Source organism: Zootoca vivipara, chromosome 2, assembly GCF_963506605.1.
Source record: "Zootoca vivipara chromosome 2, rZooViv1.1, whole genome shotgun sequence".
Lineage (NCBI taxonomy): Eukaryota > Metazoa > Chordata > Lepidosauria > Squamata > Lacertidae > Zootoca > Zootoca vivipara.
This window is the reverse complement of record NC_083277.1, coordinates 54,096,722-54,117,852: the sequence shown is the minus strand read 5'-3', so window position 1 is coordinate 54,117,852 and position 21,131 is coordinate 54,096,722. Positions and strand designations below refer to the sequence as shown.

The 21,131-nt window shown below is 42.9% G+C and overlaps 2 protein-coding genes across 3 annotated transcripts; one reads left to right on the top strand and one right to left on the bottom strand.

Annotated features, from left to right (window-relative positions):
* Positions 1 to 1,178: 1,178 nt before the first annotated feature.
* NPRL2 (NPR2 like, GATOR1 complex subunit) lies at positions 1,179 to 12,139 on the bottom strand. Of its 2 annotated transcripts, none has more exons than XM_060271532.1 (12): positions 11,962 to 12,139; positions 11,126 to 11,211; positions 10,805 to 10,896; positions 10,508 to 10,676; positions 9,289 to 9,397; positions 8,215 to 8,348; positions 6,340 to 6,437; positions 5,055 to 5,172; positions 4,734 to 4,827; positions 3,869 to 3,986; positions 2,974 to 3,116; positions 1,179 to 1,812 (listed from the first exon to the last, which is right to left on the bottom strand). In XM_060271532.1, exons 2-12 carry the CDS (start codon positions 11,201 to 11,203, stop codon positions 1,745 to 1,747), a joined length of 1,221 nt encoding a protein of 406 aa, XP_060127515.1. In that variant the 5' UTR covers positions 11,204 to 11,211; positions 11,962 to 12,139; the 3' UTR covers positions 1,179 to 1,744. The 2 variants fall into 2 exon arrangements, with proteins under 2 accessions (XP_060127515.1, XP_034961942.1); XM_035106051.2 differs by lacking the exon at positions 5,055 to 5,172 and adding an exon at positions 5,358 to 5,394 and having other exon boundaries at positions 1,184 to 1,812.
* Positions 12,140 to 12,351: 212 nt separating this feature from the next.
* LOC118080593 (transmembrane reductase CYB561D2) lies at positions 12,352 to 21,074 on the top strand. The gene is made up of 4 exons (XM_035106054.2): positions 12,352 to 12,461; positions 14,559 to 14,851; positions 16,819 to 16,856; positions 17,448 to 21,074. Exons 2-4 carry the CDS (start codon positions 14,725 to 14,727, stop codon positions 17,949 to 17,951), a joined length of 669 nt encoding a protein of 222 aa, XP_034961945.2. The 5' UTR covers positions 12,352 to 12,461; positions 14,559 to 14,724; the 3' UTR covers positions 17,952 to 21,074.
* The last annotated feature ends 57 nt before the right edge of the window (positions 21,075 to 21,131 follow it).

The window sequence follows — 21,131 nt, the reverse complement described above, 5'->3', positions numbered from 1 at the left end:
TGGAAACGAGCGCAGGCTGCCGCTGCAGCGATTGCACCACCAGCGACCTCTAGTGGAGGGACTTGGCACCGCGGCCCACCGACATATCCCTCCTGCGGATCCAGAACGGGACTCCGCAGTCATTTGCGGACACACCGTTAAGACCACCGCGTTCATGGAAGACCATCTTAGCCGGCCACGAGTGATTGCCAAAGGAGAAAGACAGACATGGCATCTAACCCTCATGCCGTGGGAATGCAATGTCGCAGAAGACAGAATCGGGATTCGATATGACCGCAACAGATTTCTCTATGTATGATCTAGTTGAGGTTCCTGCATTGCAGGGGGTTGGAGTAGATGACCGCTGGAATCCCTTGCAACTCCAAAATTCTATGATTTTATGAACTTTCCCCTAACTATTGGCCATGTTGGTTGGGGATTGGGGGAGATAGGAGTCCAACATTTGGAGGGCTGCATGTTCCCTTCCCTACTCCGGTTAGAGGAAACTATACACTGGACAGCACTGGTCCTAGCCTAAGGAGACCACATTCAGATCCCCACTTGGCCATGATGCTTGCTGTGTGATCATTATAAATCTTGCCAGAACTGAATCTGCCCTCCACTCACGCCTAAGTTGGGGAGGGAAGTTTAAACCTAATCCATCACATGGACTTCTAAAAAGCAGGGGCGTCATAGTAATAGCAGCACCGAGACTGAAAGTAAGGCTCCATTTAAAGTATAAGTTTGATCCATAACCTTTTTCCTTTCTTAAATATCAGGGAAGGTAAATATGAGAGATCCATAACCTTTTTCCTTTCTTAAATATCAGGGAAGGTAAATATGAGAGATGGTTAACAGAATGCCTCATTTATCAATCATTACCCTCAACCATCTTAGATGCATGGCGGTTGGGTTAAGAGAATTCAGTAAAAGGAATGCACTGATCCAATATCAAAATACATGTCACCTAATAAACCCAGAGGTTTGGGATACACAAGTGGCAAACGATTTAATAAGAAGGGTAATTAAATATTAAATTGGAGACATCCAAGTAACCAAACCATTTCTATTTCATTGCAAGTGTCAAATTTTTGTGTCCCCTATCTATTGCTTCTACATTTAAATTCTTAATTGCACAGAAACATGATTTGGTTCCACATTAGCTTTATAAGACGCCCACCATTCCTCCTCATTACCAGTAATACACAGGAAGGACTCAAAGCAATTGAGACAGGAGCAAGGGTAATGCAATTATCTTTCTGTTTTATTTGTACAAGTCTGTTACAGAACTTTTTCCTTCAATACTTTACACAAGGAAAGGAATTATGTGATTTCTTGCTACCACAGGATAATACTGCCAGATTAAAAACAGCCAGCATTTCAGCCTTGTAAACACACATCCATAACACCATGGGTAGCAGGGAACAGGTTTAAGCACTCACCTGCCCCACTGCTCAACTTTACAGCATTGCAAAACTTGGTTTAATTATTATTTTAATGAAAATGGAACTCCTGAAACTTATTGATATACATCTGTGTGTTTTGCCCAGACAAATGTGATCTTCACTAAAACGGGTATCTTCACAAAACAATCCAAAGAAATCTAAGTCCTTCCAGATCACTTGTTCCAGGCACCAATGGTGCACCATGCCACACAATTTGAGCTATGTTGCTTTTAATGATTTCTGAAGAAATTGTGAGCAGTCCCAGGCAGCACAGTAGTAAAAAGGACATGATGAATAATCGCCCCCCCCCTTTTGGAGACTCATTTCCAGCAAACAATTATATTGGGGTCATTCTCCAGCCTTTCATCCAGCTCCCGATAGCTCATCCCTAAGGAGGAAACAAAAAATACTGGTGAATGAGGATATAAAGTACTACTAATACGACTCTATGGTGACAGATATATGAAAGTCCTTTTGAAGGTATGGGACCCCCTATTAGTCACGATTTTTTTCAGCTGCCACTGACAGATCCCACTCCAAAACAAAAATCTAAAAGAATTTTGGAGTCAAGCCTCTCAGTAATAGCCTGAGGGGGGCTCTCAAGAGTCCAGTTCATTTACAACACAGCTATGGCAGCCTTACGAGGAATAGTAATTGGGCAAGATTTAGGGGCATTACTATTTAGGGGCATTACTCCTGCAGTTTGGTCAAACATGAGTTTGACCAAACTGTGGGAGGCAGTGGAAGACAGGAGTGCCTGGTGTGCTCTGGTCCATGGGGTCACAAAGAGTCGGATACAACTAAACGACCAAACAACAACAACAACAACTATTTCCTATGTGTATACATATATGGTATACTGTGGGTATCCCTAATTCATTCTTTTGGTACAGTCTTTGGTGCACCTTGCTCTTTTCTTGGTGGTGCCAAATCTGAATTGGAGGCATGCTAAGCGACATTGTTCCAGTTGTTCTACCCCTCATTTGTCCGACCACAGGGAAGAACAAAGAGAGCCTGAATAATCCTTGTTCCAGATGCATGCTAAATAATTTTTTGTTCCTGTACCAGATTTGAGGGTGATTTTATTCTGAGAACCCCTTTTAAGCTGCACTGACAACATCTCAGGGCTATATAAGTAAGTAAGTAAGTAAGTAAGTAAGTAAGTAAGTAAGTAAGTAAGTAAGTAAATAAATAAATAGTTTTAGGCATGTTGTGAAGCCATACATTTCAACAGGCTTTTGCAGTGTAAGTTTCATCACTTGGGTGCTTTAGTCACTTTTACTACTGCCTATTTCATTGCTATGTTACATTTTTTTATCTGATCATTTTGTTTGCTGCTTGGTAGACTGTAAACCAGGCATCCCCAAACTTTGGCCCTCCTGATGTTTTGGACTACAATTCCCATCATCCCTGACCACTGGTCCTCTTAGCTAGGGATCATGGGAATTGTAGGCCAAAACATCTGGAGGGCTGAAGTTTGGGGATGCCTGCTGTAAACTATGTGCGGTTTCACTGCTGGATGGATAGGTGTAGATGGATGATTCCTTACCTGTTTTACAGCAGATTTCATCATAGCTATGACAACCTGTGTACAGTCTGGCTGGATGACTTCTTTCATCCCGGGCTACTTTCACAGGATACTTCTGGAGCCGTCGAATAAGGCCCTTCATCAGGCCAAACTGGACGAGCTTCCTGAAAGAGAGAACTAAAACATTCAAGGAAAGGACATAGATTTATTACATAAATTAAAGTTATTTATATAGCCAAAGTTTGTGTAAATGGCATGATGTCCAAAGCATGAATTCTCTGGGGACTAAACAGGAGTGCTCTCTCTCAGCTCTTTCACAATGGAGTAACTTGTGGTCAAAATTAGAATTAACAAAAATATTAAAGAGATATATATCAGAAATGAAGAAAAAAATAATATGCAGGTGATACAGTTCAAACTCTTAACAGAACTCATGGATTTGGGTCTAATAGGCAAACAAACCTGTTTGCAATTTAGGCATTAAAGTAACAGAGCAGATGCAATATTTATATCAGAAAAAGCATTAAGCCCTATTTAAAGAATGTAAAACTTTGCTGTTAAGATGGCAAAAATTATATTTGTTCTTTTCAGGAACAATTCCTATGATCTCTACAGGAGACCTAGAAAAGTCTCTGAGAATGAGTAAGTGGCTCATTCTGTCACTTGCTGTACTGAGCATTACTTTTTGTATTTTTGTAATTGGCAGAGTAGGCAGTGTTCCAATTACAGGGGGAACGGTGAGGGTACTTAAGGTATTTCATGAGCCCTACCCTCTGATTCTTTCCAATTTTAGCCAAATCATGGTCTCCTCTTTTAGCCATCTGAAAACGGTAGCTAAGGAGGTTACAGCTAGGTAGTATGACTTGAAGAGTAATTCTTATGTGTAAAAATAATATAAAACAAGCCACCCTCCAACCTTTCATCCACTCTCTGGAGCTGTAGGGTGTAGCGGCAAATGAGATCTCGTACAGTTGTGCCAGGGCTCAGCCCACAGTAGAGCTGGAAAATGTCTCTCAAACTGGCTCGCTTGTGACCTATCCAAAAATAATACAAGAAAATGTATTGATCACGGTTATGTATATCCTAATTAAATACACCCAGCTAAATGTATTTCAAATCCCCGCGACGGGGTGAGCTCCTGTCGCTCGGTCCCTGCTCCTGCCAACCTAGCAGTTCAAAAGCACGTCAAAGTACAAGTAGATAAACAGGTACCACTACAGCGGGAAGGTAAACGATGTTTCTGTGTGCTGCTCTGGTTCACCAGAAGCGGCTTTGTCATGCTGGCCACATGACCTGGAAGCTGTATGCCGGCTCCCTCGGCCAATAATGCGAGATGAGCGCAGCAACCCCAGAGTCGGTCACGACTGGACCTAATGGTCAGGGGTCCCTTTACCTAAATGTATTTCAAATATCATTTGCAACTGGAGGACACTCATGATCAATATATACAAATATATGACAAAGAGTGTAACAGAAAATATGAAATGTACTAAGTGAAGCCAAATAACTACAGGGGCTACAAATAGCGCACAAAATATCCAGCCAGGATGAATGCAGATTCATAAATGCTGCCAAATGTAGTCCATTGAACTGCCAATGTTAACAATTAAATAGATCTATATAGCAAAACATCTCAGGAAGGGGCCTCGTTGTACAAATAAGTGTTAATATACCAGAAGTATATTAACAGAAGAAAGAGCTGGGATGCTGCTGGATGAGGATAACTACAAGATTGTGACTGATAACTCTAGACTACAGCAATCCTTATGCATCTTTCATACCTGGTTTTGTGACATAAGAGAGGCATTCATCTTGAAGACATTTGTCATCCACCAGATCCTGGACTTTAGGTGTGGTACAATATACATTTGAGTACTGAGGAAGAAAGTGAGAAATCTCAATACACTTAAATCATTTCGGTACCCATTGGGATTCATAGTGATTGCTTGACAAACACATCCCATCAGTAGTACGCAGTGTCAAATAATGAACATGCCTGGGCTGAAGGATGTGAAAATTAAGATTACTTAGGAAAATTGCGTAAAGCAAACAAGGGAAACTTTCTAATGCAGAATACGCTATACAGTGGAACCTCTACTCACGACCACAATCTGTTCCGGAGGCCCATCCTTATGGCGAAACGGGTTGCTGGGAGAGGCGCTGTTGTGCGCAGGCGGCGATTTCCCGCTCCTGCGCATTCGTGAACGGCGATTGCCGCTCCTGCACATGCACAAACAGCGGAAAAACCGTTAGTTACTTCCAAGTTTGCCATGGTCGCAACTTGGAACGTCTGCGAGTGGAGGCGGTTGTAAGTAGAGGTTCTACTGTATGTGCATTTATGAACTAGACACCCCATTGCTTAAAATCAACTCAATCATGTTGAGCCATTTACCCACTAAACTCACCTGAAGTATGGAAACTAGAGTCACTACTCCATAGTATCTGAAAAACATGATAGCCATTAGAAATAAACCCATACTAAAACTTCATGCACCAAAAGAGTGCAAAAGTATACAGTAGTGCAAAGAATGTATTTGATATCATTTCCATACAGATCCTATAGTATTACTGAAGGCATTAGGACAGGATAGATGCTTAACATGCAGGAAAGGTTAGCTTTAGCTAACATAGTGTTAAGTGCATCCTGCAAAATTTCTGTATTCCTAAAAATAAACAACAGTTACTTTCTAAGACAGGTGCTGGGATTTCTGCTTGGCTGGTATTCACTATGCTTCTTGACATGAAAGACCCTCCCCCCCCCCAATCACAGACAAGTGTGGGAAAGGCACAAGTTTCCACAGTGCAGTCGAACAAGTAGTGACTTGCATGTGTGAAAAATATATGAGAGTCCAAAATATGTGACTCTAAATGCTGCACCCTAAAGGACATCAGTTCATTATTTAAAGTTAATTGACACCAGGCACAGGATTCTCCAAATTTCCACATTTTACACTTCATGCCTACATGTGCACACACACACACACACGCTAACACGCTTCAAGTTCTGAGTAAAACATTTAGTATCTAGTTTAGCTCTGAATCCAGGGTTTGTTTGTTTGCCTTTTTGCTTTAGATCAGTTTTTCCCAACCAGTGTGCCTCCAGATGTTTTGGGACTACAACTCCCATCATTCCTGACCACTGGTCTTGCTAGCTAGGGATGATGGGAGTTGTAGTCCCAAAACATCTGGAGGCACACTGGTTGGGAAACACTGCTTTAGATGATTGTGCTTGAATTGCAGACAAAGTAAGAAGTGGTAGAGCAAAGAGAGAGCTAAAAGAAGTGGAGGACAGGAAAACAACAGGGCTGAAATCTATTGAATCTAAAAATCCCAACTGGTTTGCAATCAAGCTAATGCCTTGTTCTCCCTTTGGCACCCGGTACTTACAAGAGGTTCTGGACAGCAATTCGAACCAAATTGAGCTCCACGTCTGCCTCAGCTGAGATTTTCTGAACATGCCGAAAACCATCAATGTATGGCAAGATCTTGGAAGAGAGCATAGGCATGTAATGCAAGGCTAAGCAGGGATGTACATGCACAAGGCACACTTTTCACACAACTAGGAAGACAAGGCAAGATAATCTCAGAATTGACATAAATGTAGAAGGCTCAAGTGACATCTGAACTCAAAAAAACTTCACTTTCAGTATCCAGGTCAGAACCAGGGGAAGCAGTAAAGCAGTAAAGTAGGTAGGTAGCTGTGTAGGTCTGACACAGTCGAAATACTGGTATATAAAAAAAATTGTCCAGTAGCACCTTAGAGAACAACTAAGTTTGTTCTTGGCATAAGCTTTCGTGCGCATGCACACGAAAGCTTATAGCAAGAACAAACTTAGTTGGTCTCTAAGGTGCTACTGGACAGTATTAAACATGTGTGAACATTAAGCATTTAAGAATGTTTGCCTGCATCTCATTATCCCTTTCCCTTTATAAACCAGCATTTCCCAAACTTTACTGACACCATAATGAGCTTATAAAGTTGTCATTGGCCTCAACCCAAATTCTATTCAAAATAATTAAAAAAACAAATCTCTGATTAAATACAGATATTCCTCACTGGCGAGGGAGGTGCACTCTGTACATGCCCATACCCTTTACTTCTGAATCTTAAGAGTTCTTAATTATTCCCCTCCCCACTATACCTCAAACTTCTTTTTGACCCCTAGGTCTTCATTCACCCCCTGAGTATCAACCATAGGGGTAATGCTGCTTTAAACTGACCATACGTAAAGGTAAAGGTAAAGGATCCTGACAGTTAAGTCCGGTCACAAACAAATCTGGGGTTGTGGAGCTCATCTCACTTTACAGACCGAGGGAACTGGCGTTGTCCGGGTCATGTGGCCAGCATGACTAAGCCGCTTCTGGTGCAACAGAACACCGAAACCAGAGCAGCACACAGAAACGCCATTTAGCTTCCCGCCGGAGCGGTATCTATTTATCTGCTTGCACTTTTGCCGTGCTTTTGAACTGCTAGGTTGGCAGGAGCTGGGATCGAGCAATGGGAGCTCACCCTGTCATGGGGATTTGAACCACCAACCTTCTGATTGGCAAGCCCAAGAGGCTCAGTGGTTTAGACCACAGCGCCACCCGTGTCCCCTTAGAGGACTGTTTGCTAAGGTGTACTATATGAGAGAAGTGTGTTCCTGTCCATTCTCCAAGCAACAAGACAAAAGAAAGCAGCTATTAAAGTGGCAGTAACACAAACCCAACTATACAAGTACATTTCAGCAGTATTTGAAGTCATCTGTGAACTAGTGTTTCAGATTCTACAAAGTTTGATACTGGAGGCTCCTCTCATTGTTAAATTCTGGGGAATAATCTTCTCATGTGTACCATTCAGTGCTCATTGAGAAAAATGAATCAGTAAGTATAAGAGTAACATGTTAAAGGGAAAGAAAAACGGGCACACATTACAGAAACACATTTCCTCTCAGAAGACTTGCACAGGATCAGGCTGCCTAAAAATCACATATTTCTTGTGATAATTTGCCAATTGGCTTTAATGGCCAGCCTCTCCCATGAAATTCTATGGCCAGGCAAGGTTAATTAGCTGGGGAGGGGGGGGGGCTTTGCTACCATCACACTATTGCAGGCATCCCCAAACTGCAGCCCTCCAGATGTTTTGGCCTACAACTCCCATGATCCCTAACTAACAGGACCAGTGGTTGGGGAAAATGGGAATTGTAATCCAAAACATCTGGAGGGCCGAAGTTTGGGGATGCCTGCACTATTGTATTAAACAAGACAATTGTGGGCACCAACCTGCTGAGTGGTGAGATCCCACTGGGAATTGAAGTCATCCTTGTCTTGGGTGAAGACAGGAACGTCATATTCCTGCACAATGGGGGGATCTGGGCGTTGCTCAATCACTTTCAGGTGAATGGTGTTTGATTCATCTGCATAAAGGAGCAAAAGAGGACAGAGAGCTAGGGACTTCTGAAGATGTTTTGCTGCCTGAAGCAAAGGACAAAATGCCCCCCCCATTCTATGTTCATTGAGGTGGCAGCTGAATCTTAACACTGGTTGATAGGACAGCTGCAACTGGAACACATGGACCTCTGCACTGCACTTTGATGCTGCGGCTTTTGAAATACAGCACAACTGGGATGGTTCCACCCCGAGAGCATACAAATTGGAACAATGTCCCTGAGCCACTCTGGGCTCTTTTGGGATGATGTCAGAATATAAATTTAATGAAATAAATGTAAGAAATGTAAACCAAAACATCTTAGCTAAATCTTTTGAAGTCTGAACTCGAGTTTGTTGCTTGGTTCCCAATTGCAAAGTCATCAGATGGTGGGAGCAAAAGGGTCCCTAGAAGCAGACAGGGTTGCATGCCTGAAACAGGAAGGGGGAGCCTGATGAAATTAGCACAATGAGCTAATCCAGATTAATTGAACCAACAACTTCTCTTTGTTTGCACTCTTGGTCATGAGAGCCAGACAACAGCTGACAGGAAAATAAGGCGTCTGAACATCAGAAATAATTCATCTATGACAGGAAGAACTTGCTTGAAAGTCCAACTTTCAATGGACATTTGTGCCATTCTCTTGAAGCTAACAGAAATGAAACTCAAGGGCATCAATGTAGGATTTAATATTCATTTACCCCCCCCCCCATTCCTGAAATACGCCACATTCTACAGCAACTAGACTATTTCTATCATTCAATAACCGGAGGAAAAAAGAGTGCAACACAACACTAAGTGCTCTCCTGCTCTGAAAGTGCCATACTTCCAACTTTACCTGCATTTCCTCCAAGAATCACTTGCAAGCTTGCAACATAACATGCAACTTGAAAAGGAGCATTTGCTGCTACTTTTTGGTTGACAATTACCTATAGGAAGAGTGCATTTGCCAGTGGCATTTAGTTCCTCAAGTAGGATGGTCATGATGGGTATCAACTTCTGTTTGCTCTCATCAGTGGAAATGAAGCCACTCTCAAGCTAGGAAAGAAGAAAGTCGATGATTAGCCCCAACCAAAATTCAACTTTAAATATACCATGAGAAGCAGAGGTAGTAGTGTGTGCTGAAAGTATCCCATACTAAATAAAAATCTTTCATGGGGAATGTGTATGTATATATGTGTGTGTAAACAAACATACCCACACCTTTTTGTGCAGTAATGGGAGAAACTTCGCCATTAGTGCAACTGCAGGATCAGTAACAATCCTACAGCAGTTGTGCGATATTGTTATAAATTTAACAAAGTGGAACAAATGTAATAAGGTGGATAGGAAGAGATTCCTGCTGGCCTTGAAACATGAGAAAAGGCTATATGCTTCTTGAAGCAAATAGGCAAATAAACAGGAGATGTGTGTTTTGAGACTGGTTGGAAGGGAGAAAGTATGTATCACTGAATTTTTTTTTTAATTTGAAAAAACATCACATGGCAGAACACTGTTGCAAAGAATTAGATAATTGCACCATTTCTTCTCAGAAGATGTCAGAAATACTCTTGTGGTAAAGTACGTAAATACAGTGGTACCTCGAGTTACAAACGCCTCAGGTTACAAATGCTTCAGGTTACAAACTCCGCTAACCTGGAAGAGTTACCTTGAGAACTTTGCCCCAGGATGAGAACGGAAATCACGTGCTGGCGGTGCAGCGGCAGCAAGAGGCTCCATTAGTGAAAGCACGCCTATAGTTAAGAACAGTTTCAGGTTAAGAATGGACTTCCAGAACAAATTAAGTTTGTAACTAGAGGTACCACTGTATTCACACTTTACCAACCTTAAAGATGATATATAAACTCTTCAAAAGCAGCTCCACTGTACCCAAAGAAAGAACAGGGAGAGTGCTCTGCCAGGTCATCAGTGATGTCACAGGTACTATCCAACAGGTATCTGTGACAGTCACACACATCTATCACAGTAGCACTAGTTGCACATCTGGGCGGTCCATTTCAGAGTTCAGCAGGTGCAATTCAGCAGAACAAAGAAAGTAAACACAACAATAAAACAAAGTAGAGGAGACTTAAAATTAAGCTTTCATGTTGCTAAAATATGTGATCTGTACATCCTCTTGTGGAGTGGCATATTTGTGTTATGTCTAACCTCTAGAGTGGTAAGATAACCTGCCAGTTTCTTCACTATAGGCTCCAGTGCACAAGTCTTAGCTCTAGCATCACAAACAAAGCCAAGGTTGAAGAGCAAGGCATTCCGGCTGTACTTCTTATGCTCAATGCAAACTGGACAACCAATTAGCTTTTTCCCCATAGCTGTACTGTTAGAAAGAGAAAGAATGTATTTTAATGTTATTAAATATAATACTTTTGTGCTACTTTGCCACAGATGGGCATGATTAAAGGGGAAGGGTGGTCTACAAGACTCATGTGGATTTTTTCTACTTACACAGTGATGAGCTTGTTTTGCAGTTCAGGTTTGGTGATGATATAGACCTGAACTGTATCAAAGAGCTCTCGGGAAATGAAATCCTCTGGTACCTGCAGGGTCAGAAGTTAAATCTGCAGATTAGTAGTCACAAGATGAGATCTATGGACTCCTTTGAAAATCCTCTAAACATATTTTTATAAATCAGTTTCCCACTGTCAAGGAAGAGCTATGCTGCAGAGAGAGACCCCAAAGAATAGCTGCCACTAAGAGTAGACAGTACTGTGCTAAATGGACAAATAATCCATCATAGCATAAGGCATGATGTCTGGTACCACTAACCTGATATGTTATCTTAGGCCCAAGTGTTGGGTGGAATTCACTGAAAAAGATACACTCAATTCTGCTGCTGACTTCCATAGCGATAACTGCAAGAAATCAAGTATACACAACTGATGATACTCCCAAGTAAATACCTCATAATTTAAAGCATTGTTATTTGTAATAGGGAGGGAACTCCACAAATCCAGAAAGATCACAGGAAGGGCACGACTTCTTGTAGCTGCTAACCAGGCCTCCCTCAGTTATGTACAACATCCCATCATATAGCTCTTATAAGTCTCTGAGGACTTTTATTCATGAGTTTAAGTTATGCAAGCTTTTCCACATATAAAGGAACAGTGACAAGCAGTGTGATTTCCTGCTGCAACTAAGCTCTCCTTTCCCTCTCCCCTCAGTTCAGGAGGGCTTCCATGGCTCAGCTCAGGCTGAGCTTTGAACCCCTCACTCTCCTTAGCTGAGTTTTCCTTCTAAATCAGGCATCCCCAAACTGCAGCCCTCCAGATGTTTTGGCCTACAACTCCCATGATCCCTAGCTAAGAGGACAAGTGGTCAGGGATGATGGGAATTGTAGTCCAAAACATCTGGAGGGCCGAAGTTTGGGGATGCCTGCTCTAAACTGTTGCACTTCCGGCTGGCAAAAGACACTGGAAAAAATGTTCCTGTGCAGGAAACGCCTCACGTTCATAGCTAAGTGGACAGAACAGAGAAGTAAGAGCTACATTCGCACACACATTTCCCCAACGAACTCTAGCACAAACTGGCGAAACAGCCTGCAAGCACCCCTTCCCTCCTCCCCAAGTGAACGAAGAACAGCACTGAAGGAAAAGCGCACTCACCGGCGACCGAGGGAGGAGAGCAGCAAGAGCACGCATGCGCACACTATAGTCCCGCGTATGGTTGGAGTCGGGGAGAACGCTTGGCTTTTCAACGCAGGCGCAAAACAGCTGGGCGCGCGCGCGAGAGATAGACAAACGTTATGGCGCATGCGCATGCCATCACTGTTTTATCTGGCCTAGTGGCGAGACGGCTGTCCCGTAGATGCGCGCACACAGATTTCTCTGACTCCCGATAAAACGAATGGCAATTCCAAACAAAGGTGCCGTCGAGGAGAACGTGCCCAGGTGGTCACGTGTCTCACGAGGTTGAAGGCTTCATTTGACAGAACGTCGCCCGTGATGGACAGCGAGGCTCAGCCTCTCAGATGCGGAGGTTGACAGTCAGGGTAGGCGGGCCCTAGAAGGCCAGTCTCGGTCTTGCCCAATCAGAAGGTGGCGCTTGTTTCCTTCGCTGCTATCGGAGTTCCTGCTCCCTTGCGATGCGGCTCATCTGCGAGCAGGTGGGTGAAATTTGCGCTCCCCGGGATCTACTGTTGGGCATGGTGTGTGTGTATGTTCGGACTAAGGAACTCGGTGTGTAGTATGCGAACCCAGTGGGAAGGTGGGCGGCAGCGAGGGTCGAGATCGGCCCCCTTTTGCACAGCTGTCGTGGGTGGGGCTGTTCCTGTGACTTGAAGCCTTGCTGGGGATGCCTTTGTGTGACCCGCATCTTCGATCTTGGCAAATCGGCACCTGAAACCCAGAAATCTCCTGCTCCTCAAGGTCTCGCATTGTGAAGAGTTAGGAGGAGGGGCGGGTGCCTTATCCGAGGAGAATGTGCTTTTGGATTAGGGAATATTGGGTCCTCCCAATGACTATCGAATATATAAATATTTACATAAGCATATACGCAACATACCGTATATTAAACGGGGGTCTGAAGGGTCTGTGGGTGTTCCCCCCTGTAATTTGGCAGAAAGGGTATCCTCCCTCCGCAAATGAATAGGGTGGGGAAGAATCAGGAAGCACACTAAATCTCGCCCTGCCATTCATAATGCACAGAAAGAGATCCGGATCAGACTCTGTAATAACAGGTTGCTGAGGGGAGATGAATGAGCGATGGCGACTCTACCACAATTTCATACTTAAGACAACAGGATCAGTCGACACAACTGCTGGTTTGTGACCGCAGGTTTAAAAGAAAGGGATGCTGGTGAGAGTGAATATACTGTATTTTCCTCCTGAAGTGGGCTGTGGTTTTAATTACTGCTCAAATAAAATACACTAAACTGGATAAGCTCTCTCTCTCTTACTCTCTTTTAAAAGGGAGTGGTTACTCTGACTGACAATATAATTCTGTGTTTGAAAAGAAGTGAATACATCTCTGAGGTGGCTGTGGTCCCTTTGAGCTTAATTTCAGTGTCAATATCAATTCTTTGTTAATCCAAGGGTAAAACTAGGCTTTATTTCACTCGGGTCAAAGACCCAGTTTGGCAGCCCTCCACATGTATTTGCACACACAGGATGGGGACTTTAGGGGGGCAACCCCCCCAATAGGTATGGCCCTGGTTAACCCTATGATGTCATTCCAATAAGAAGGTGGATCTGTAGAGGGTGCAAAGGAGGGATTAACAGGGATCGGACCTTACTTCAGCTTTCCACTCAGGGTTGCTTCATCTGGGATAAAATTCATGTAGAGAAAGCAGTGCTGGGTAGAAAGGAATGTGCAACCCATGTGCGCATAAGATGTTTGCAGTTCTCTTGTATTGCCACATAAAAAAACCTGGAACCCCCCCCCCCAAGTTGGCCACAGGTTTCTGGTGTGTTTAATCAATAATAAATTGGATTGATCGATGATAATCCAGGAAGCAGAATAGGACTACAGTTTACATATTAGGCTTTGCATGAACCAGGGAGAATCTGTTAGGTGTTTCAGTTGGTGCTGGTGGCTGAAGATTTGTTCAAGAGCTCTAATCTTAATTTGGGAAATCCATAAGGAACATAAAGAAAAATGTGGTTATGCCTTAGCTTGCCAAATGCCTCCACGTTTCAATAGCATTACTTCATGGAGCTGCAGCATCAATACTTGCTGTCATAAAATGAAACATGTCTGTGACTCAACAGGCTTTCTTTGCAAACCAGTAATAAGAGTGGTGTAACTCTTGTAGTGTTTTATACTGACTTGTAGTTTGTCAGTGTGTCCTTGTTTCTCCCTGGTGAAAGGTGTCTGCCCTGCAGCAACCATGGGAGTGGGAGACTTGCACTAATTCTGGGCAGAAGATGCGCTAAGACAGCACATTTTGTGCACATGGCAGGCAGAATGTGGCATGGGCAAATGTTTCCCTTTAGTACCACACTATCACAGGCATTGCAGTTACAATGAGGAAGGGAGAAAAAAGAATGGGCATGAAGGGGAGAGTTCAGCTGACTTCCTGAAATAGCCCATTGCTATTGCTAATAAATCAGGCAGATGGTGGGGAACAAAGTCTTCTTTTGCTAGCCAGGATTTTTCTTTAGTTTGCCCTTAAGATTCACCATTGAAAGTTATTGCTGGGCCATGTGCCATATTATGACAATTTTTTTTGGTGTTAATAGCTTTGCCTGTCTTTTTATCTCAGATAACTAACAGAAGTATGAAAAGTATGTTTCCCCCATCAGCACAATAACATTCTAGTTTCCCCTTCATGTGCTGGGGAAGCTGATACATGCTGCATACAGAAAAAGGAAGCTGGTAACTGGTGAAGGGTGGAAGGTCAAGATCCTGTCAACTGTGCTGGAGAAGACATGGCTCTGACTGTTGAAACAGAATCTCGAATATACCACTCTCTCAGAGCTGTCTTTGGTGCTACTGCGCACCTTGTCTCACTTGGATTTACCATCTTCGTAGCTGTGATGGCTAGACCTGGATCAAGTAAGTAGGATGCAATGATAGGTGTATTGTTAAATATGCTCCATTACCTGTGCATAGGTTTTATTAAAAACTAAGACACGGGCAGATATACACTCATTCAAAATTCTGTCTTGAGTGCGAGTAAAGGATGTTAGTCATTTGAAAGTAAGACTTATAGTCCAGCACTTTGTAGAGCTGATTTCAGGTGGTTTAGGCCTCACTCTGCATATAGCCAACACGATAGGCTTCTGAAGCATCTAAGCTCTCTAGGGCGCTTCTGCTCTTAAATATAATTGGTTTACAGGGCCTAAACTGATAGGAATAGCTTCTACCTGGCATAACACACAGGATGGTGTCTCAGTCCTGCATTTTAATGTTCATCCCCTTCATGGTGTTTTTCCAAACCTTATGATGTGAATTAGAAAGACCATCCACATGAAGTTTACATGTCTGTGACTACAGTCTTTGATTATTGTCTTGACAGAGTTTGGCCAGTGCACTTTATACTGACATATAGTGTAGCATTTCTGTTTTTCCATTACAAAATGCAACACATGAGCTCTGTCACAGTAAACCAATCCTTTGCAACATCTCCTGTTACTAACTTTGCAGTCCTAGATGTTTTAGGAGAATAAACTTTGAGCCTCTCTCTGTTAAATGAGTCTTCCAGTGAAATATGACCCTTTAACATAACAAAAGCTTTAGACAAGATCACTAGGCCCATTTTCAGTGATGCCTTAGGTATTTTGGCATAGGGCACTGCATTCCCACTTGCAGTCTCAGCAAAGCACAGGTGTTGAACCAAAGGTGAGACTGCGAATGCCATCTTGGTAGTCAAGATGACCCTGAAACTAATTGGTAGTTATTGCAACAATGAGCTCACACCTATATATGGACTTGCTTTGTTATAGACTATTTGAATTGCTTTGATGCTATGCTTATCTGTGGGGCCTGGGCTCTTGGCCCACAGAGAGGGAACTATCTGTAAGCCTTAGATCAGGCTTCCTCAAACTCGGCCCTCCAGATGTTTTTGGCCTACAACTCCCATGATCCCTAGCTAGGAGGACCAGTGGTCAGGAATGATAGGAATTGTAGTCTCAAAACATATGGAGGGCCGAGTTTGAGGAAGCCTGCCTTAGATAGTTTCCAGCTGTGCCCTCAGATGGATTGATGAGAAGTTCTGATCAAACAAAAGTATGCCGTATTTTGTATAAGTAATGCTTAACATATTAGCACTTTGTGGACAAGTCATGATTGCTTCCACCATGTCTGTAATGGCAGTGGGGCTTTGCAGGCTGTGCTGTAAGTTTATATCTTTCTTTAATAAAGGACTAGAACTGGCCATTCTGGTGTCTTTGATTTTCTCTTTTGGTATCTCTGCACCAGACCACTCCCACTGGCCCTCCTTTGGGCTGCAGATCAGAACAACACACCACATTGTTCAAAATATTCAATTTTTTTTAGAGGGATATAAAAACAATAATCCCTGTAGCACCTACAACCCACAGTTTGGTGTAACATAAGGTTTCATGTACTTGTGCCCACAAATTTTATACCAAGGCAAATGTGTTCCATCTTTAAGGTGCCACATTGCTTGTTTATCTTTATCCTACTACAAAGTAAATGGCAACCTTTCCAGAATTTATATGCAATTCCACAATGTGTTTGGAGTGCTGTACTGCATTTCTTTCAGCGCTTTTGATTTTGAAGTCATTTTGTTATGTCTGTTTTGGGGGAAGTTTTGTGCCTCCCTCAACCTCACGTGAGAAGGAATGACAAAGGGATCCAAACTGAAGTACACAGTATACAAAAATATGTGGCAGCTTCTCTCCAGCAACAATGATACTAGTACACTTAGCATTTCCACATAATTGGATTAATTCTAGGATTTAAATGGATGTATCCTATTTCCAGAGCAGGTAGCACATTTTCAGCTGTATGTTAACTGATTGTCTACAGGGACTCACCTTGCTTTTGTTTCTTTCCAGGCTTGTTCTCCTGGCATCCTTTCTTAATGTCTCTTGCGGTAAGCCAGCCACAGGCATTCTTTACAACCATCTTCCTAAATAACTAATTATAACCTTATCCTTATCTATATCGGGATTTGTTTAGTGGACCGAATAGTCTGAGAAAAGGCTGGAGGCAGCTTATTGTGGAGTAAGATGGAAATTCTGTGCTAAGGAATTGGAAAAGGCAGAGGTGATGCAGATGCTCCTGCCTGTTGGAATCCAGAATTTCCTCCTGGTGGCTAGGATTAAAATACGAGATAATTATCCCTTCCTTCTCTATGTGCAGCTCACAAAGCTTTTATCTTCTCCTTTGCTGATGAGGATCACTATAAAATTTGTACCAGCCAGATGGGCAGGTATTATTATTATTATTATTATTATTATTATTATTACAACCTTCTTTAGAAAAGAGATAAGTATTTCCATGACAGAACAATTTCTTCTCCAGTATTTGACAGGAATTCCCAAGTTATTACACAAAGTTAAATGCTGGGGGAAAGCAAGGAAGCTTTTGTTCTTGTTGTTAAGCTGGGAACGAGTGCAATTTTAGCATTGGCTAAATGTAATGTAACAAACCATGGTGATATTGTCTTCTTTCGCCTCTCTAGTTTTCTTTCCTGATGACAGAAGCCCTGCTGACTTTCTCTCCAGAGAGCTCCCTCCTCCAGTCCTTCTCCCGGAAGGCCAAGGTCCGCTTCCATTGGGCTTTACAGTTGCTCTCACTCATCTGTGCAGTGTTGGGCTTGGCCATCATCAGCTATAACAAGTACCTCAAGGGGAAAGACCATTTTGTCACCTGGCACGGTTTGACTGGCTTGATGACTGTGCTGTATGCTAGCATGCAGTGCATGGGGGGCCTTGCTCTGCTCTACCCCAAGCTGATGAAGAACTGGACACTGAGCAAACTCAAGCTTTACCACGCCACATCAGGGCTGATCGGTTACATTCTTGGCTGTGCCAGTTTGATGCTGGGTATGTGTTCCTTGTGGTTTACCATAACTGTAACTGGAGTCTCCTGGTATCTGTCCATGCTGTGTCCTATCCTCACCAGCCTGGTTATCATGAACCAAGTGAGCAATGCCTACCTCTATCGCAAAAGAATCCAGCCTTGAAAGCCATCCTGAAACAGACAGCTTGTGGGATCTCTGAAGAATTCCTGCATTGTCAGTAAGGAGTCAGGTGGGCTTACAAGGCAGTGGGACTGAAGAATCTCTTTCTACTTGCCTATAGCACCATATGGTATTTTATGTAATTTCTGACTTTTCCCTGTTAAAATCCCGGAGATGCCCATCCTATTGAACCAGCTTCCTTTTGGTGCCAGAGTGTCCATGTAGCATTTTTCTCTTCTCTGTCAAAATACCTCTGGAAATATGGCCAGTGCTGAGTAAGTAGCCCAGTTGCACTCTGCTGGTGCCTCCCTGTGAAAGAACACCCAAGTATTGCTTAGGTCGTTCTTGATTCAGGTAGCTGCTGAAATCCTTCTTGCATACAGACACACACACCTCGGCTGTTTTAATATCCTTTCTCTTGGTAAACTGTTTGGGGTTCAGATGTCTTGGTTTGGGTATCAAATAGAACCTTTTAACACTCTGAATAAGGGAAGGGCTGATCTCTCTCTTACACAGTTTTAAAAGCCTGAGTTTCTGTCTAAAAAAAATCTGTCCTGACTGTGCAGTGCTCTAAGCTGTATTAGAAATGACAAGGTAATGTGAGCTAGGCAGGGTCTAAACATATTACGTGCTTTAAAAACAAAGCTGCCTTGTATGGAGACTCTACAATCAGAAAGTGGCAGGGGAGGATAGAGGGCCTAACACGTCTCATTTTTTAATGCTCAAGAACACCAGACCACCCCTGTCTAGCGTTTTCTCCCCAGCAGGATTTCAAAGTGCATATTAGCATGTAAGTGTGTATTATTACTACGGCTGCTTTATCTGTTCATAGCCTTGTAGCTGAAGCTCTCAGGGGGATTTACACAAACAGTTTAAAAACCAAACCTGATCAACTGTATGTGTTAGACTGGCTAAGCAACTTCACTTCCTGAAATTGTGAAGTGGCTCAGATGTGGATCAATTAGCCATTGGCGTTTTCCAGTGACAATTTGATGTGAAGAGATGGTGATTGACATGTAGAGCATATTGTACAACCTGTCTTAGATCTAGACAAACATTAGGATATACTTGCCATTTCCTTCCACTGTTACAATATTCTGAGGGCTGCAACTCCTCCTTCACTACCCCACCTTCTCTCCTGTGTTTTTTTTACTCTTAGAAGTCCTGTCATTCCATGTCTGCACCACTCAGTTCAATGTGGCTCAGTCCCCTGCTACTCTGGACTGCTTTGCATGCTTGTTTACCTGTGCGTGCCTTGTGTTTGTGTGGAAGTAGGGAAAAAGGAAGAAATTGCCACTGTGTCCTCTCTTCTATTGCTACTCTGACCCTCAGTAGTCACTGTGGCCCTTTCTTTGGTCAGCTGCTATAACAGCAGCCATCTTGAAAGCAACTGCTGCCTAGAGAATAACAGGCAAACATTGAGGACCAGGAAGAAGAGGGGCAGCACAGTGATGGATTCTCCTCCTCTTCCCTGGTGGAAACAGTGTAAGGCAGGGAAAAGTTACATGAGCATATGGCACGCTGAACTTGAGAAAGGCTTTCAAGAATAGGGTATAGCAGAGTCTCTGTTCCCTTCTTTACACTTCTTTAAACTTCTGGGTTCCTCTTTTCAGGTTGACACATGCACTGTTCATGGGAAAGCTTCACGGACAAAAGCACAATGCTATGTAAGCTTAGGGATTTCTCTTTGAACTTCTGGCCTAGTGGTATAGGTTCTCATAATCTTCTGTCCTATACCTGGAATGGTATACCGCAAGACCACATGATTACCTGAAACTATTCCTGATAGAGGGACGTTACAGCCTGGCAAATGTATTTATGCCTTCTCAAGGTGGAGAAGAAACCTGCTCAGTCCTTTCCCTTCTAGGTGTACAGAATTTCCATTCACTCTTACGTTATGGTAGATGAATAGTAGCTTCATTTTATGGATAGGTAAGCAAAAGGGGGCTCTGATGTCCAAAGGTTTCCCACTGATCCAACCACAGAGGTTAGAATAGCATCTGCATGGCTGTCTTCTTTTGTAGCTTTTAGACCGAAACTACTAGCATTTGATTTCTCATGAGTCACACTATTTAACAGAGATGATCCTGCGAACAGGAACATGGAAGCAGAGCACTGAAATACAGATAAGCGCTCTTCTTTTTTCAGACTTGGCACTGTTTGCTGATACATGACAAGTTCTGCAGAAATGTAACGTGTCATCAACACTTGTGTTGTTCTGCGTACAATCTCTGCGTGGAAATGTTTTCTACACTGGAATATTGAGGCACTCAGAAAAGCTTCTAGATGCTTTGGGGCTGATGGTACTTAATCTCTTGCAGTTCCAAGGCAAGGATAAAACCCAGTTGCTTTTTTAACATTAGCTAACAGCTGACTTCCAGATTTGATTTGCTTGCAGCATGTTAAAGTGGGTTCAGCCAAAGTGCACACAAAGGTTCCCACCAGCTGTGGGACTAATTCAAGGAAAAGAGTCTTTGTTTTGCTGTCTAGGAAGAAGAGAGAACGACTGCCTTAGCAAAGAACAAGAAAATGGGCAAAGCTGAGCCCCTTGTTTAATGGGATTGGAAAAAGCACCATGGTTGCAAGGAGATAAGACCCGGGCTCTGACCTAGATGAAGTTAATCATGACTGTATCTCTTTGTAACCTATGAAAGAATGTGACTAATTAAAGTCCCATCGTTTTCAGCTTCTAGTGGTATGTACCTTAGATGTCCTGTGCAGCATCATTTACTTCAACATAAGAGTTTGCCATAATGTATTATGTAAAAATGCTACATTTTTATGGACTAGAGTACCTGGTTATCTTTTCTATGGAGCCCATGGTCCCCACCTTTTCTTGTGTCTATGTGATACCAGTCCTTTCAATGACAACTGCGACAGGCATTATGTCAGCAGGACTGCTTCATTTTCACCAGTTACATGGATTGATTTGGCTGAAATATATATTGCTGTTACTTGCTGACACCAAGCGGTCTGCCAAATCTGAAACAGCACCAACAAAGATCGTTGTTTGCACTGGACTGTTTGTGACGAGTATATCTGCCAGGCAGGTGTACCCATCAATGAGCTTGATCAAAGAAAGGTAATCAAGAGTGCTCTATTAAATAAAGCTTTTGAACACCTGTAGTGGCTCTGGCATGTTGCCTTTTTGTTTTTGCTCCCTTCTGATCCACTAAGACAATA

What these genes read in the sequence shown, in the direction of transcription:
- NPRL2 (XM_060271532.1), bottom strand. Translation starts at nt 11,203, where the DNA reads ATGGAAGTCAGCAGCAGAATTGAGTGTATCTTTTTCAGTGAATTCCAC. An exon ending in CAAATGCACTCTTCCTATAG is followed by an intron (nt 8,349 to 9,288) that starts GTAATTGTCAAC and finishes TCCTTTATGCAG; the next exon opens with ATGAATCAAACACCATTCAC. An exon ending in CTCTTATGTCACAAAACCAG is followed by an intron (nt 3,987 to 4,733) that starts GTATGAAAGATG and finishes ATTTTTGGATAG; the next exon opens with GTCACAAGCGAGCCAGTTTG.
- LOC118080593 (XM_035106054.2), top strand. Translation starts at nt 14,725, where the DNA reads ATGGCTCTGACTGTTGAAACAGAATCTCGAATATACCACTCTCTCAGA. An exon ending in GATGGCTAGACCTGGATCAA is followed by an intron (nt 14,852 to 16,818) that starts GTAAGTAGGATG and finishes GTTTCTTTCCAG; the next exon opens with GCTTGTTCTCCTGGCATCCT. An exon ending in CTTTCTTAATGTCTCTTGCG is followed by an intron (nt 16,857 to 17,447) that starts GTAAGCCAGCCA and finishes TCGCCTCTCTAG; the next exon opens with TTTTCTTTCCTGATGACAGA.